Source organism: Spinacia oleracea, chromosome 4, assembly GCF_020520425.1.
Source record: "Spinacia oleracea cultivar Varoflay chromosome 4, BTI_SOV_V1, whole genome shotgun sequence".
NCBI classification, from domain to species: Eukaryota; Viridiplantae; Streptophyta; class Magnoliopsida; order Caryophyllales; family Amaranthaceae; genus Spinacia; species Spinacia oleracea.
Window position 1 is genome coordinate 159392158 of NC_079490.1, and position 13461 is coordinate 159405618.

General features: G+C 34.1%; 1 protein-coding gene and 1 pseudogene across 1 annotated transcript; both read left to right on the plus strand.

Annotated features, from left to right (window-relative positions):
- The first annotated feature begins 294 nt into the window (after positions 1–294).
- On the plus strand, positions 295–7501 carry LOC110786243 (organic cation/carnitine transporter 7). The gene is made up of 6 exons (XM_021990773.2): positions 295–475; positions 1971–2239; positions 4482–4719; positions 5803–6334; positions 6425–6627; positions 7011–7501. The coding sequence occupies exons 2-6, from the start codon at positions 1971–1973 to the stop codon at positions 7260–7262; spliced, it is 1494 nt and encodes a 497-aa protein (XP_021846465.1). The 5' UTR covers positions 295–475; the 3' UTR covers positions 7263–7501.
- Positions 7502–8590: 1089 nt separating this feature from the next.
- LOC110786229 (cytosolic sulfotransferase 11-like) lies at positions 8591–10060 on the plus strand (annotated as a pseudogene).
- The last annotated feature ends 3401 nt before the right edge of the window (positions 10061–13461 follow it).

A 13461-nucleotide genomic window follows, 5' to 3' on the forward strand; every position in this document is an offset into this window, starting at 1 on the left:
TTTCATTGGGACATTAAATTTTTCTTATTTTCCCAATATCAGAATTTTGATAAAAGTGAAAACATTATAAATAAAAGTAATTTACCTTATCTAAATTAAAAAAATAGAGAAATATAAATGCATATTAATTATTCATTAAAACGCGTACAAAATGCCAAACGTAAAGAATAAATAGACACGGAGGGAGTAGATGATATATTTTTAATTATTTTTTGTAGAGGGTGACAAATAGGGAAAAGCCACATGATATAAGAAAAGATACCACCAATCCAATTCCAAGGTATTTTTTGGAATAATAATAATTGAGATTTGCGATGATCTCCCCACTAATCTGGGCCCTTTAAATCCCAAACAAAAAACAATCAGCCAAAGCATTAAAAGGGTGCCACATACACCTGCTTGCTTTTCACCTCTGCTTCTGTTTCAGCCGTTTAAATTAAAATTCATCCAAGTTCATCTGCAATTTCATACCCAGGTTAATTTTCTTCTTAATTTGTATGATTACTTCTAATTCTTCTTCTTCTGTCAATTAATTTACTATTTGTTTTAGAATCTTAGCTTAATTATTGATGAATTGTTGTGTTTTAGACCAAACAGTATTATTGTTAGCATAAATTATGGGTTTAATCTTATTGACTTGAATTTTAGTTTTCGGGTTTTTATTTTTGTTTTTATTAATTGATGTTTTACTACTTGGGTATTTTTTTACTTTTTAATTTGATGTGGAATTGAGTTTTGTTTATAGGTTTTATTTATTATAATCAGAAAACTGCTAGAAAATGATCCAAATTACTTGGATTTTCCCTTTATTTTAATAGCAGTGATTTCTAATCATCACAAAAAACAAAGAAATCAATTAATGATTGCGGCATTCCAGGGATTTCCACTTTTTTTAGGAAGGTTTATTGCTAATCTTTCTGCTAATTGGCAATTAACTTCTGTCACAAATGCTGTTGGATCTTCAATTATGCTGTTAGTTATTATATGACATTAGTTAATCTTGTACTTAAAGATCGAAATCAATTGGTTGATGCTTTGATGATGCCACATTCTAAGTCAATGTGCCTGTTTCTTGTATCACTCAACTTCTTTCATAATATGGGGTAAAAAAATAAAAATTCAAACCTGTAATTTGCACCTGTTTTTTTTGTACTACTGACCTGGTTGACCATCAAGCAGACTGGTTATTTCTTCTTATTTTGTTGTTTTTGTGGTTCAAGACTAATTTCATTCATTGATTTCGTCGATTTTGATATTTTTGATTGCTTACGATAGAGAGCACTGCTAATAACTGTTTCAATAACATAATTCCCGCGATAATGTGTTTGCAGTGTAATACGCGGGCTTTTCTTAATAATTGTCATTTAATTTAACCATTTCTTGTTTCATGTGAACTTTTGACTTGGATATTGGTGCAATATCACTTCTATGCTTTAGAATACTGGTGAAATATTACTTGCCTATTTTAGGCTGTGTGTACTAAATCTTCTTCAATGATACATACAAAGTATAAAGATATGGATTTTGTGGTTGTCTTTCATGTATAAAGTTTTTCCTACCACATGTGAATTGTGAAAGTGATCAAATGGTACCTCTTTAATGTTAGCATGATATTTTGATTTGTTGCTATTTGGTGATCAATAATGTCAAGTATCACTCGGTATCATAGTTTGGTGAGTAACTTCTATATGTAAAGGGTAATTCGGGGATGACCTTTTATGCAGTACTTTGTATTAGTTGGTTGTATGATAAATAGAATCTGAAAATTAGGTTTTTTTTTAACTATGATAATGAAATATTAGGAATTACTATTTACTAATATGATGCATAGTTGCGGTAATGTTCTTTTTATTGAAAATGTATATTGCATTTGTATTATGACATTTTTGAGAGCAACTACTTATGTACCATAAGTCATTTTGGATCAATGAATAATATTTTTAGCCACTTTCTCTTTTATTTACTTTTAGATGGCGGATCGGATGGAGATTTATAGCATGGATGATGCTCTTCTGAGCTTAGGATTTGGAAAATACCAATCCTTTATTCTTATTTATGCTGGACTAGGATGGATTTCAGAAGCCATGGAAGTGATGATTCTTTCGTTTGTTGGACCAGCAGTACAGACTGAATGGAATCTTACTTCAGAGCAAGAGAGCCTTATCACCACTGTGGTGTTTGCTGGCATGCTGTTTGGGGCATATACGTGGGGTGTAATTTCGGATAGATTTGGAAGAAGGTACATACTGCTGTGAATTATATCCTTGTATTATAAGTATACTTTTTCCTTCCCCCATTTGGTTTTTGCAACTTGTGAACATACGAAGGGGTCAGCGACCTCATGATACAGGCCAACATGGAACCAAGCACACAGTGTCTCAAGGCAATAGGAGTTAGGAATTAGAAATAGGAAGCTGCATGTAATAAATCACGACAACTCAGATATATCTCTGTCAATATATCACAGTATCACACATTTAAAGAAAATAATTTTTTGCAGGAAATATGCAAACACATCATAGGATATAAAAACTTTCCTAACGTATAGGATATACCAATTTACTAATTAAGACAATCTAAACCTTCCTAACTCCAGCGATTCACAATGTGGATTTACTATTTCAGCACAGTCTAAACTTCGGTATACACAGCTAGAAGTTTGAATATATGACCTCTCCCTTCCGTGTCAATGTCCGTCAAATTCTTATGCCCTAGACTGGATTAGCTCAGAGTTTATTCATAGAGCCCTTGTAATACTTAAAACATTTGGCAGAATACATAAAAACAAAGAGATAAAAGTACGCATATTGAATTTCATGAAGCAGACATTGAGACCAAAGCCTATACAAGCATGCTTCTCTATTTTGCCTCAACTTGCTAGTCAGCCGTCGTTTAGTTTCTGTTTCTTATGGATCCATTTGACTTGCTTTTAGCTGTCTAAAGAAGATCATTTCCTGATTGGGATGTATATTAACGTTTTAATTCTAAGTTCGAATCAGGGTGATTAAGTTAGATTACTATTTTACCAAGGAATACCTTAGTTTTCTGCTTTGTGGAATCTGTGGTTCTCAAATCGTCGAAAATAGGAACTATATTAAACTTAGACGAAATTACTCTCTTTGTAACCAACAGTCAAGTCTGTGGCTTCCAAAATTTCATATGCCAGGCATTATATTCCCGTTCCAACCATGTTACTACATGGCACAAAGCAGTTTGACAAGAGAGTCATTTATTTGATTCTTAGACTCCATTCCATATGCCATTAAAGCACTGAAGTGCAGACACACAATTATAAGCTTTTAAAACCTTCATAAATCTGCTTCTTAGTTCTTACATTTTACTGTTTTTCCGACTTAAGTCTGATCATTATAAGGTCATCATGGGCCTCATGGCTACAAAATAACTTCACCCGTGAGCTTTTTTAAGTTATAAAATACGAAGTATATTCTTTGCATGAAGGTAATTAAATACTCGTATAAAAACTCTAAGACGAATTGTTGCATGGCATTCTAGGTTGTAGTGCTTGATCATTCGCCCCCCTCCTTCTCTTTGGTTCTTTTGGCCTTATTAATTCTTTCTTGTTTATTGTGGACTCTCTTTCCGTGATGTTGCTTGAAAGCTCATTCTAACTTTCAATTGTAGCAAAATATCACAAATTGTCCGGAAATTGAAAAAAATGTATGCATTTAGTTTACATTCCCACCTTACCTGAATCATAGATAACACTTGTCTTGCGTACACTAGGGTTGATGCACCCATGCACCAACATTACCTCAAATTGATAATTGTCTTTGAAAAATGCAGTAATACAACAATAATATCACCTCAGTAGGTTATTTGGTTATTATATTTGAAAAAATGTAGTAATACAACAATATTAATAGCAACCTGCCAAAGGTGGGGTGTGGGGGATCCAAATACATAAACCTCTACCTAACTTCTTAAGACTAATATGTTAACATGAACATTACCTCTGTGTTGTGAAACTTTTTCCCTGCAATTTGGAACACCTCTTCCTGATTGGCTCTTTTATTCGGTCTGGGCTGAGTTGGCTTAAACAAAACATATAACCTTGGGCAAGAATGATGTTCAATCGAACATGTTAGTCATACTTCTGGTCCTTTGAATTGGTATCTACCGAGATCAGTGTAATCAGTTATGTATCTCCTAGAATTTGGGGTGCAATGACCATATGCTACAATAAATAAAAACTGCATGCTGATTTATGAGAAACTTTAATTCTAATCCATCATAATAGCTTATGTCAAATTAAGTACATTATAATACTAATCCAACCATCTGGACTTGAAGGTTTGGTAGAACACTGAAGTACACCTGCTTATACTTCATTGAAAATTAATTGTCGAATAGCTCTTGCAACTTGCTCTCATGCTGGTGCCTCTATGGTTTTCTAAACGTATACATTTCTGTTCCAAATTATTCCATTGAATGTTCTCTTTTTATTTATTATTCCCTTTCAGGAAAGGATTTTTGGCTACAGCGATGATTACTTCTATATCTGGTCTTCTAAGTGCAGTTGCTCCTAACTACATTACATTAATAACATGCCGTTGTTTGGTTGGTGTTGGTGTCGGAGGTGGTCCTGTATTATTGGCTTGGTTTTTAGAGTTTGTGCCAGCGCCAAGGAGAGGCACTTGGATGATTATTTTCCAAGGATTTTGGACTGTTGGTACAGTCTTAGAGGCTGGCATTGCATGGGTATGTTGCTGGTTTTACTATGGTTCTTTGTGCTTTGAATCTATGAAACCAAGTTTTGTACATATTTGTTCCATTAGTTTAAATATTTGTAATTAAATGTTAGATAGAAACTGAAGCTAGCTATCCACCCTTTTGTATTAAATCATCATCTTCTTGCATTAGTTGTTAGATACCACAATTCCTAACGTACTTGCATTCCACATTGCTGATTTCGTCAATTCCCACTATAAAACCGTATCTGAATCGTCTGATACCTGATGGGATTTTCCGGAGAGATAAAACAACTCTTATTAGTGACATTAGGATCGCAATCACGGAAACCACAAGTCCCTGTGAAACGGTTGAAATTCTTTATTTTCTTGTTTGTGGCCTGATGTGATTGGTTGGTTTATTAAGAACTGCTAGGATAAAGCTTCAAAAGCCAAGATCGCAAAGGCTACCTTGAGAACTGCTGCTTACTACTTTCATGTTCCATGGGAAGAGAAATAGGAGATTTTCCGTAAAGCATCGAGAAGGCCAAACAATTTGGTAAGACAGGTCATCAATGATATTCATATCTGGGGCCAGGATTGAATAGAATGGAAAACTGAATAACTGATGCAACTATCCTCCGAACTGTTCTGTTTTTATCCATGACCTATTCTCTGTTGCTTTACTTTCGTGTGTTGGATTTTATATGAGTTTACTACTTCCTCTGTTCTAGTATTAATTGCTACTGGTACATGTTATTGAAACATTCAAATAAGGGAAATATAGATATTAGTATCGAGCGGAAGGAGTATAATAGTTTTTTTGGCGTCTTTTACCTTGGTGGTTTAAACTATTATTTGTTCTTTACATGCTATTTTGGCCCGGTAATAGATCTGTCGCTTGATTTGCCTTTTGTTTTTATAGAGATTATATAAATATTGTTCTGTAAAAGAGAAATGAAAGAACATTCAATTCACATGTATATCTTGGTTAATACATATAGTTTTGTTTTTTTTAGTTCAGGTGAATATGAAATCCTACACTGTGTATTAACATTAGCACAAACTTGAATAGTGATGCCTTTTTTTGTACTTCCATCATTTGTGTTGGCAGATTGTTATGCCATGGTTGGGATGGAGGTGGCTTCTTGCTCTGTCTGCAGTGCCTGCATTTCTTTTGCTGGTGTTTTATTTTGTGGTTCCTGAATCTCCAAGGTACTTGGTTCTGAAAGGCGAAAAACAGGGTGCCATGCGAATATTGGAGAAGATATCCAAAGTTAATAAAACAGAGTTGCCATCTGGTGATCTTTGCTCTGATATGGAAATTGAGCAGTTAAGTGGTGTTCCTCCAGAACGTAAACCATTGTTACAAAGTGTACAAGCAGGAGTTGCACCTCCTCCCAATTCTCAAGATAGTCCTCACACGGGGATGCTTGAATCATTGTCAATGCTTCTTTCACCAAAACTAATTAGGTCAACCTTGCTTTTATGGGTAGTATTTTTCGGAAATGCCTTTACTTACTATGGCCTTGTGCTGTTGACCACGGAGTTAAACAAGACTGACAGTACATGCCATCTAAGACAAGTTGGTTCACAAGAGTCTGCCAATGTCAATTACAGAAATGTCTTTATTACTAGCTTTGCTGGTAAGTGTTCTTTTTTTTTTTGGTATTAACCCTTCTGCTGACATGATAATTGATAAGCAGTGGCTAATGTGCTTCTTTCAATTGCTGTAGAAATTCCTGGCCTGGTCCTTGCTGCTGTCATTGTTGATAGACTTGGTCGTAAAGTTTCAATGGCAGCTTTGCTCTTTTTATGTTTCCTCTTCATGTTGCCGCTTATGCACCATCAGTCAGACGGTCTAACAACAGCTTTGCTCTTTGGAGCTCGAGCATGCATTATGGGATCTTTCACACTCATGTTTTTATATGCCCCAGAGGTAAACCAAAGAGAATAACATATGCCCATCTTTTTAGTGTTAATATTGCTTGCTTTTAAATTCCCAGAGAAGCATTATTTTAAGGAACTGTAACATTTCATCTTTTTTTGCTGATCTTGGGTTTAAGTCAAATAAACATGCACAAATTCAGAAGCTACTGGTGTTTGCTAAGATTAGGTTTTGATTTTTGATAAGATGAGGGTCTTGGTTGAAGGAAGTATGTGGAAACTGAGATTTCGATCAGTGGCATACACTAGTTTTACTACTTGCACATCTCGATCAGCTGCCAAACTTGCGTTTCTTTGATGATTGTGTCAGTTTTCTTGTTTATATATGAATAACTGTAAAAGTGATAACATGGCATGTATATATTATGAATGCAGATATACCCAACAGTTGTGCGGAGTACTGGTGTTGGACTTGGGAGTTCGATGGCAAGAATTGGTGGAATGGTCGCTCCAATGGTAGCTATAAGCCTGATACATGGATGTCATCAAACTATTTCCATTCTCCTTTTCCTCGGTGTGGTATTACTTTCTGGGATCTGTGTCATGTTGTTTCCTATTGAAACCATGGGCCGCGAGTTGACAGATAGCTTTTTCGATAGCAGTACCTATGAACGCTTAGTAGCCTAAATTCTTATGTAGTTCATGTATGTGTTCTTCTTCGTAAAAGCCAATGAGGTCGTGGCCTAGTTGTCAAGACTGAGGTCTTGGACACATTAGGTTCCAGATTTCAATCTGTTGTCTTGTCTCTTATTTTTATGGATCTCTTTGTACTGATTTGTTATCTCCTTGTACTGATTTTTTGCATCTCTTATAAACTACAGTAATAATAATTAAAAAAGAAGAAATATCTTCTTGTTCTTGTAGAAGCCTTTTGGTTGTATAGATTGTATGGGAAGCACTATTTTTTTTCCTAGCTGAAATTCTCTTAAAATTATGGTCCCTTCTAACTTTCCCTTGAAAATACCAGATTTCTTCTTCTAGACATGGTTTCATATCTAGCATTAAATTCCATAACAATGACAAATATTTTAGAGCAATACTTGAAATTACCAAATTAGAAGTTACTTTGGTTTGCTAAAAACGTCGATTATTTAAGGAAAAAATTCTTTAATTACCATCTAAAAAATCAAAAAATTGTTTTTTTATCACCTAAAAATTAAAACTTGTATTTTACCACCTAAAAAAATAATTAAAATTTGTATTTTACCACTTGAAAATGGAAAATAGATGAAAACGTTATGTGGGGGCCACAACGATAATATTTCTGACATTTTCTTCCCCTACTTCCTTCTTTTCCATGAATTCACATAATTTTTCCTTCCAATAATTCACAAAATGACAAAATTCAAAAACAGTAAAGGGAGGAGGGTGAAGGAGTAAGTATTTGGGGCAAACGGTGATGTGTTAGCAAACGAATAACAAAGCATAAAAGAAAAGGTGAATAAAAATTATAATGATTTTGGGGAAAAAATGAAATTGTACAGTAAAAAACACATGGACCTCTTACTTACTTGGACATGGTGATGTGGAAACCTGAGAATCTCTTCTAACAAGAGCAGCAAGTTGGTGAGAGCAAAACAAAATTAAAACATATGGTCTGGACGAGTGGTCCGTAGAGGTTGTTTTTTCGCATATCAGATATGTGTGAAAACACACATATCAGCTAAAAGACAAATAACTAAAAGACAAATAACTAAAAGACAAAATAGGAAGTACCATTTTGTAAAAAAAAGTATCATTCTGTAAAAAATAGTACCATTTTGTAAAAAGAAAAAGTAATATTTACCATTTAATTTCTTTTTTGTCCTTTTTTCATATTTTGTCTTTTGCTATAATATGTATTTGCAAACACATATCTGATATTCGAAAATACTTCCTTGTGGTCCGTATGGAGAAGCTGAAAAGGGAAAATTATACGGAGTATTTGTCCAATAGCAAGCAAACAGAAATGGAAAATGATGTTTCTCCAAGAGCAAGCTTCCCCGGGCCCTGTATTGAATTATTGATCAATCTAGGTTCCTTGATTTTTAAGCCTCGGAAGTTTGGAACTAATAAATGGCTGCATCCTACACTATAAGTCTATAAGAAGAGGTCCACTAGACATTGTCTCAAACACTAATAAGTGAAGTATTAAGTTAATAACCTCCAAGAAAGATGGAAAAAAAACAGCATTCAATTAGAGTTGGAAGAAAAACAATTAATAGACAAACTTCCAAAACACAGAGAAATCCGAGGTATTGAGCTTTGTTTATACCAAGGATGTTGGCGACCTACAAAGCTGCTTCCGATTCATATCCGAGCTCATAGCTCAACGACGTTTCAAAGCTCAAGACACCGATATTATCTTAACAAGCAAGCCAAAATGTGGCACTACTTGGTTACCCATTTTACGAATACCAATCACCCTTTGCTCACTCAAAAGTCAAAACCCACACGAGCTAGTACCCTTTGTTTGGAATTTGAGCCCAGATCCAGATGATCCTGATGATCCAGATGATCTTGATGGTCCTGATGATCCAGATGATCCAGATGATCTTGATGATCTTGATGGTCCTGATGATCCAGATGGTCCTGATGATCCAGATGATCTTGATGATCCTGATGATCCAGATGATCTTGATGGTCCTGATGATCTGAGTCTGAGTCCCCCTGAGGTTTGTCGCCACACACGATCCTTATGAAGCACTGTCTGCGTCGATAAAGGAATCCTCGTGCAAAATAGTGTATATTGCTCGAAACCCATTTGATGTACTTGTTTCAGGGTGGTACTTTACGGTTTCGAATGAGCTAGAGGAGACTAACAAGAAAGTTTCATTTGAAACTTATTTTGATTTATATTGTAGGGGTATGGAACCAGGTGGACCACACTGGGATCACGTGTTAGGGTATTGGAACCAGAGATTGGTGAGGCCGGAAAAGGTGTTATTTCTCAAGTACGAGGATTTAAAAGAGGATGGGATTACAGAGATGAAGAAAATTGCAAACTTCTTAGGATGTGAGTTTAGTTTAGAAGAGGAGAAACAAGGGGTTATTATGGATATTTTGAAGCTTTGTAGCTTGACAAATTTGGACAAATTTGAAGGAATTAGAGGTGAATAAGACTGGGAAAACTGCCACTTTCTTTAGGAAGGGTGAAATTGGTGATTGGGCTAATCATTTAAGTCCTTCTATGTTTCAAACATTAGATCAACTGATGAAAACACAAGTTTCTTGGTTCTGGCTTAGGGTGCGTTCTGTTCACCTTAAAAAAATAAGTTTCAGGTCCAATAAGTTCAGATAAGTTTCAATAAGTTTCAATAAGTTCCAATAAGTTCAGATAAGTTCAGATAAGTTCCAATAAGTTCAGATAAGTTCAGATAAGTTCAGATAGGTTTCAATAAGTTACAATAAGTTCCAATAAGTTGCAATATTAATAATAATAATATTATTTATTATTTATTATTTATTATTTATTACTTATTATTTATTATTTATTATTTATTATTTATTATTTATTATTTATTATTTATTATTTATTATTTATTATTTATTATTTATTATTTATTATTTATTATTTATTATTTATTATTTATTATTTATTATTTATTATTTATTATTTATTATTTATTATTTATTATTTATTATTTATTATTTATTATTTATTATTTATTATTTATTATTTATTATTTATTATTTATTATTTATTATTTATTATTTATTATTTATTATTTATTATTTACTATTTACTATTTACTATTTACTATTTACTATTTATTATTTATTTATTATTTATTATTTATTATTTATCATTTATCATTTATCATTTATCAGTTATCATTTATCATTTATTATTTATCATTTATCATTTATCATTTATCATTTATCATTTATTATATATTTATATGTAATAAGTTTCAAGAAGTTCCAATAAGTTCAGATAAGTTCAGATAAGTTCCAATAAGTTTCAATAAGTTCCTATAAGTTCAGATAAATTCAGATAAGTTCAGATCAGATAAGTTCAGATAAGTTCAGATAAGATCAGATAAGTTCAGATAAGTTCAGGTCAAATAAGTTGAACAGAACACACCCTTAGAATTCAAGGTCCATCCCTCCAAGTAACTAGAGTTTCATCAGATTCGACCCTTGATATTACTCTGGAAGTTGAAGATCTAGCTCAGAGTTTGGTTAGATTTTTAATTTTTCATGTTTATGATTTATTTTTGTTCACACTTGAGAGAATTTGTTTTTTTTATTTTTATTTTTTTGTCTCCAGATCAGTGTGATTTGTACACCTAGTGTACAAGATTCTCTTGTAAGTTTATTCTTGGCTACATGTATCACATATGTAGGTAGAGGCATGCCTCTCTTCTTCCTTTGCGGATCTTTTCCTATGGTTGAATAAAAAATGCAATGCCACCGAAATAGGTATTATAGCTGCACTAATATGAGTAGCGTGAAGATGTTGAAACCTGATATTTTTTGAGAATGAGAAGCCCAATTGTGCAGAGACAGATCTTCTGCAGGGGCCACATGGGGTCTGGCCCCTGGTAGAAGCCCAAAGAATTTCACGTGAATAAGAGCCCAAGAATATTACATTAACCAACTCTAATTCCATGCCCCATACCCAAATTTGCTGACTAACATGGCCACAACCCAAAAGCTTTTGTTTTTTTTGTCTTATCCTCTCATCTCACCTTGAGAATATAAAAGCGGCCCACACTCCCTCATCTCCTACTACCTTCTTCGAATAACCGGCGTCAACAACCCACAACCACGCAACAACAAGCCCCAAAATCGCAACAAAATTCATCCAAGAAAAGAGGATAAAACAGAGTAATTGGTTCGTTCGAACCCGAAATGTAGAAAAGTTCCTGCAAGTATGAGGTTCGGTCGAACCTGAATGGAATTCGCCCAAACCAAAAGTAAGACCGGCCGAACCTCCCTTGTGTTCGGTCGAACAATTGAGCGCGGATTGATGTACGGAATTAATGAAAATGGACGACTTTGATTGATTGACGGTTACCAGCGAATTGGACCCCTTAGAATGAATTGGATGATGAATGACACTCAATGATGAACGGCGGGGATTGCTGATGATGTTGATCCAATAATAACAACTAATCTAAACATGAATCGTTAAACTAAACAAAAACAATAAAACTTAATAAAACAAAATAAATCAAGCAATAAATGAAGAAATAAATGAGGAGAGACAGAGAAGATTTGGAGCTTCAACAATGGAGATCCGGAAAATACGAGAGAGAAAGAGTTGTACAGGGGAGGCAGGAAATGTATGAGAGAGAAAGGGAATAGGAGCAGGTAGGTCAATAGGTGACTGCGTCGCACCAAATTAAAAAAAAAGGGGAAAAGGTAATAATTAAATTTCAGAAACTCTTGCGTCACAGTATTATAAACTAGCGACGCAAAGGAGTTGTAATCAATTTTTTTTCAAGACAAACACTCATTTGCGTCAATCAAATTAAAACTGCGACGCCGATAACAAGTTTTTAGGATAAAATTTAACATTTGCGTCACATGTTTATATGTGCGACACAAATATGGCGAGGCAAATGAACAATTTTCCACTAGTGTGGTTGATACATTACACATTCACAAAAATCATAGTGATTCGTACATCATATCGTTCTTAGGCGACTATTTGAAGATATTTCGCTTTTTTTTGGTATTGGGCTTCTTTGCTGAAGGAATCTTGTCGTTGACTTTCATTACTCGATTCGTTTTGATTTCGATCTTCAATCTTTTCTTTTATGTCAAATAACTTCGTTGACCACGTTCGTTGCATGGGTTCGAGTCCAATCACGTGACTAGAAATACATCGTTAGACATATGACTTTGTTACTTATCCTTTATATTTTAAGTCGACATACCTCGGATTTTGCGGATAATGCTAAGCCATCAAGCGTGCCTTTAGTAGAAACAATCTATGGCTCCCAGAAAACTTAGTTCGGACTACCTGGTCCTGTAGACATGTCATTTGTTGATTTGTATTCTTAATTCCATTGCGTTCCTCAATCATTCATAATTCTTTTCGAATTTCTAACATTCATTGATATCATCAACCTTATTGACAGACTAATTCTTGATAACTTATTTTGGTATAATCCTCAAAGCTTCATGTGTAAACTCAACTTCATATTTTCACCATAAATCATGTTGGGTTCCGGATAACTTTAAAATTTCCAGCTTAGCTTCCCGAAGATATATGAAAAGTTGGTCAACTGTAGACCAACGTTGTTCTACTTATGTGTAGACCAACGTTGTTCTACTTACGTGTAGACCAACGTTGGTCTACACGTTAATAGACCAACGTAGGTCTACTGTAGAACAACGTGGTCTGCTGTAGAGATACAATTTGATGTTTAGGCTTGTTTCAATAGGTAGAATTGGGATTAATACATAGCGAGAGAGCCTGTTAATTTCAAATCTATGATTAGTATCGATTCGAGAGAGCATAATAGTATACTTAACTGTCTTGTTGATTATTAATATTGTTTATCTTCCTGGATTGTTATTCATCGGTGAACCTACACCCTAGACCTTTTAATATATGATTTCCTTTCCTTTTTATTATCGTCGTAGTTTTAATTATCAAACCAAACTCATTTTCTTGTTTCCCAATAGTCTAGACCTTTGTTTTTAGTAATAGAAAGAACGCATGTTTCCCTGTGGATACGATCCTTACTTCTTGTTAGTGGACTTAGGTTTATCTTTGATTAGGTGATACAACTTTAGCCTGTCAAATTTTAGCGTCGTTGCCGGGGAAATGGTTTAATTTTATGCTATTAAATTTGTGGTCTAGATTTTTAGTACCATGTATATATTTTCT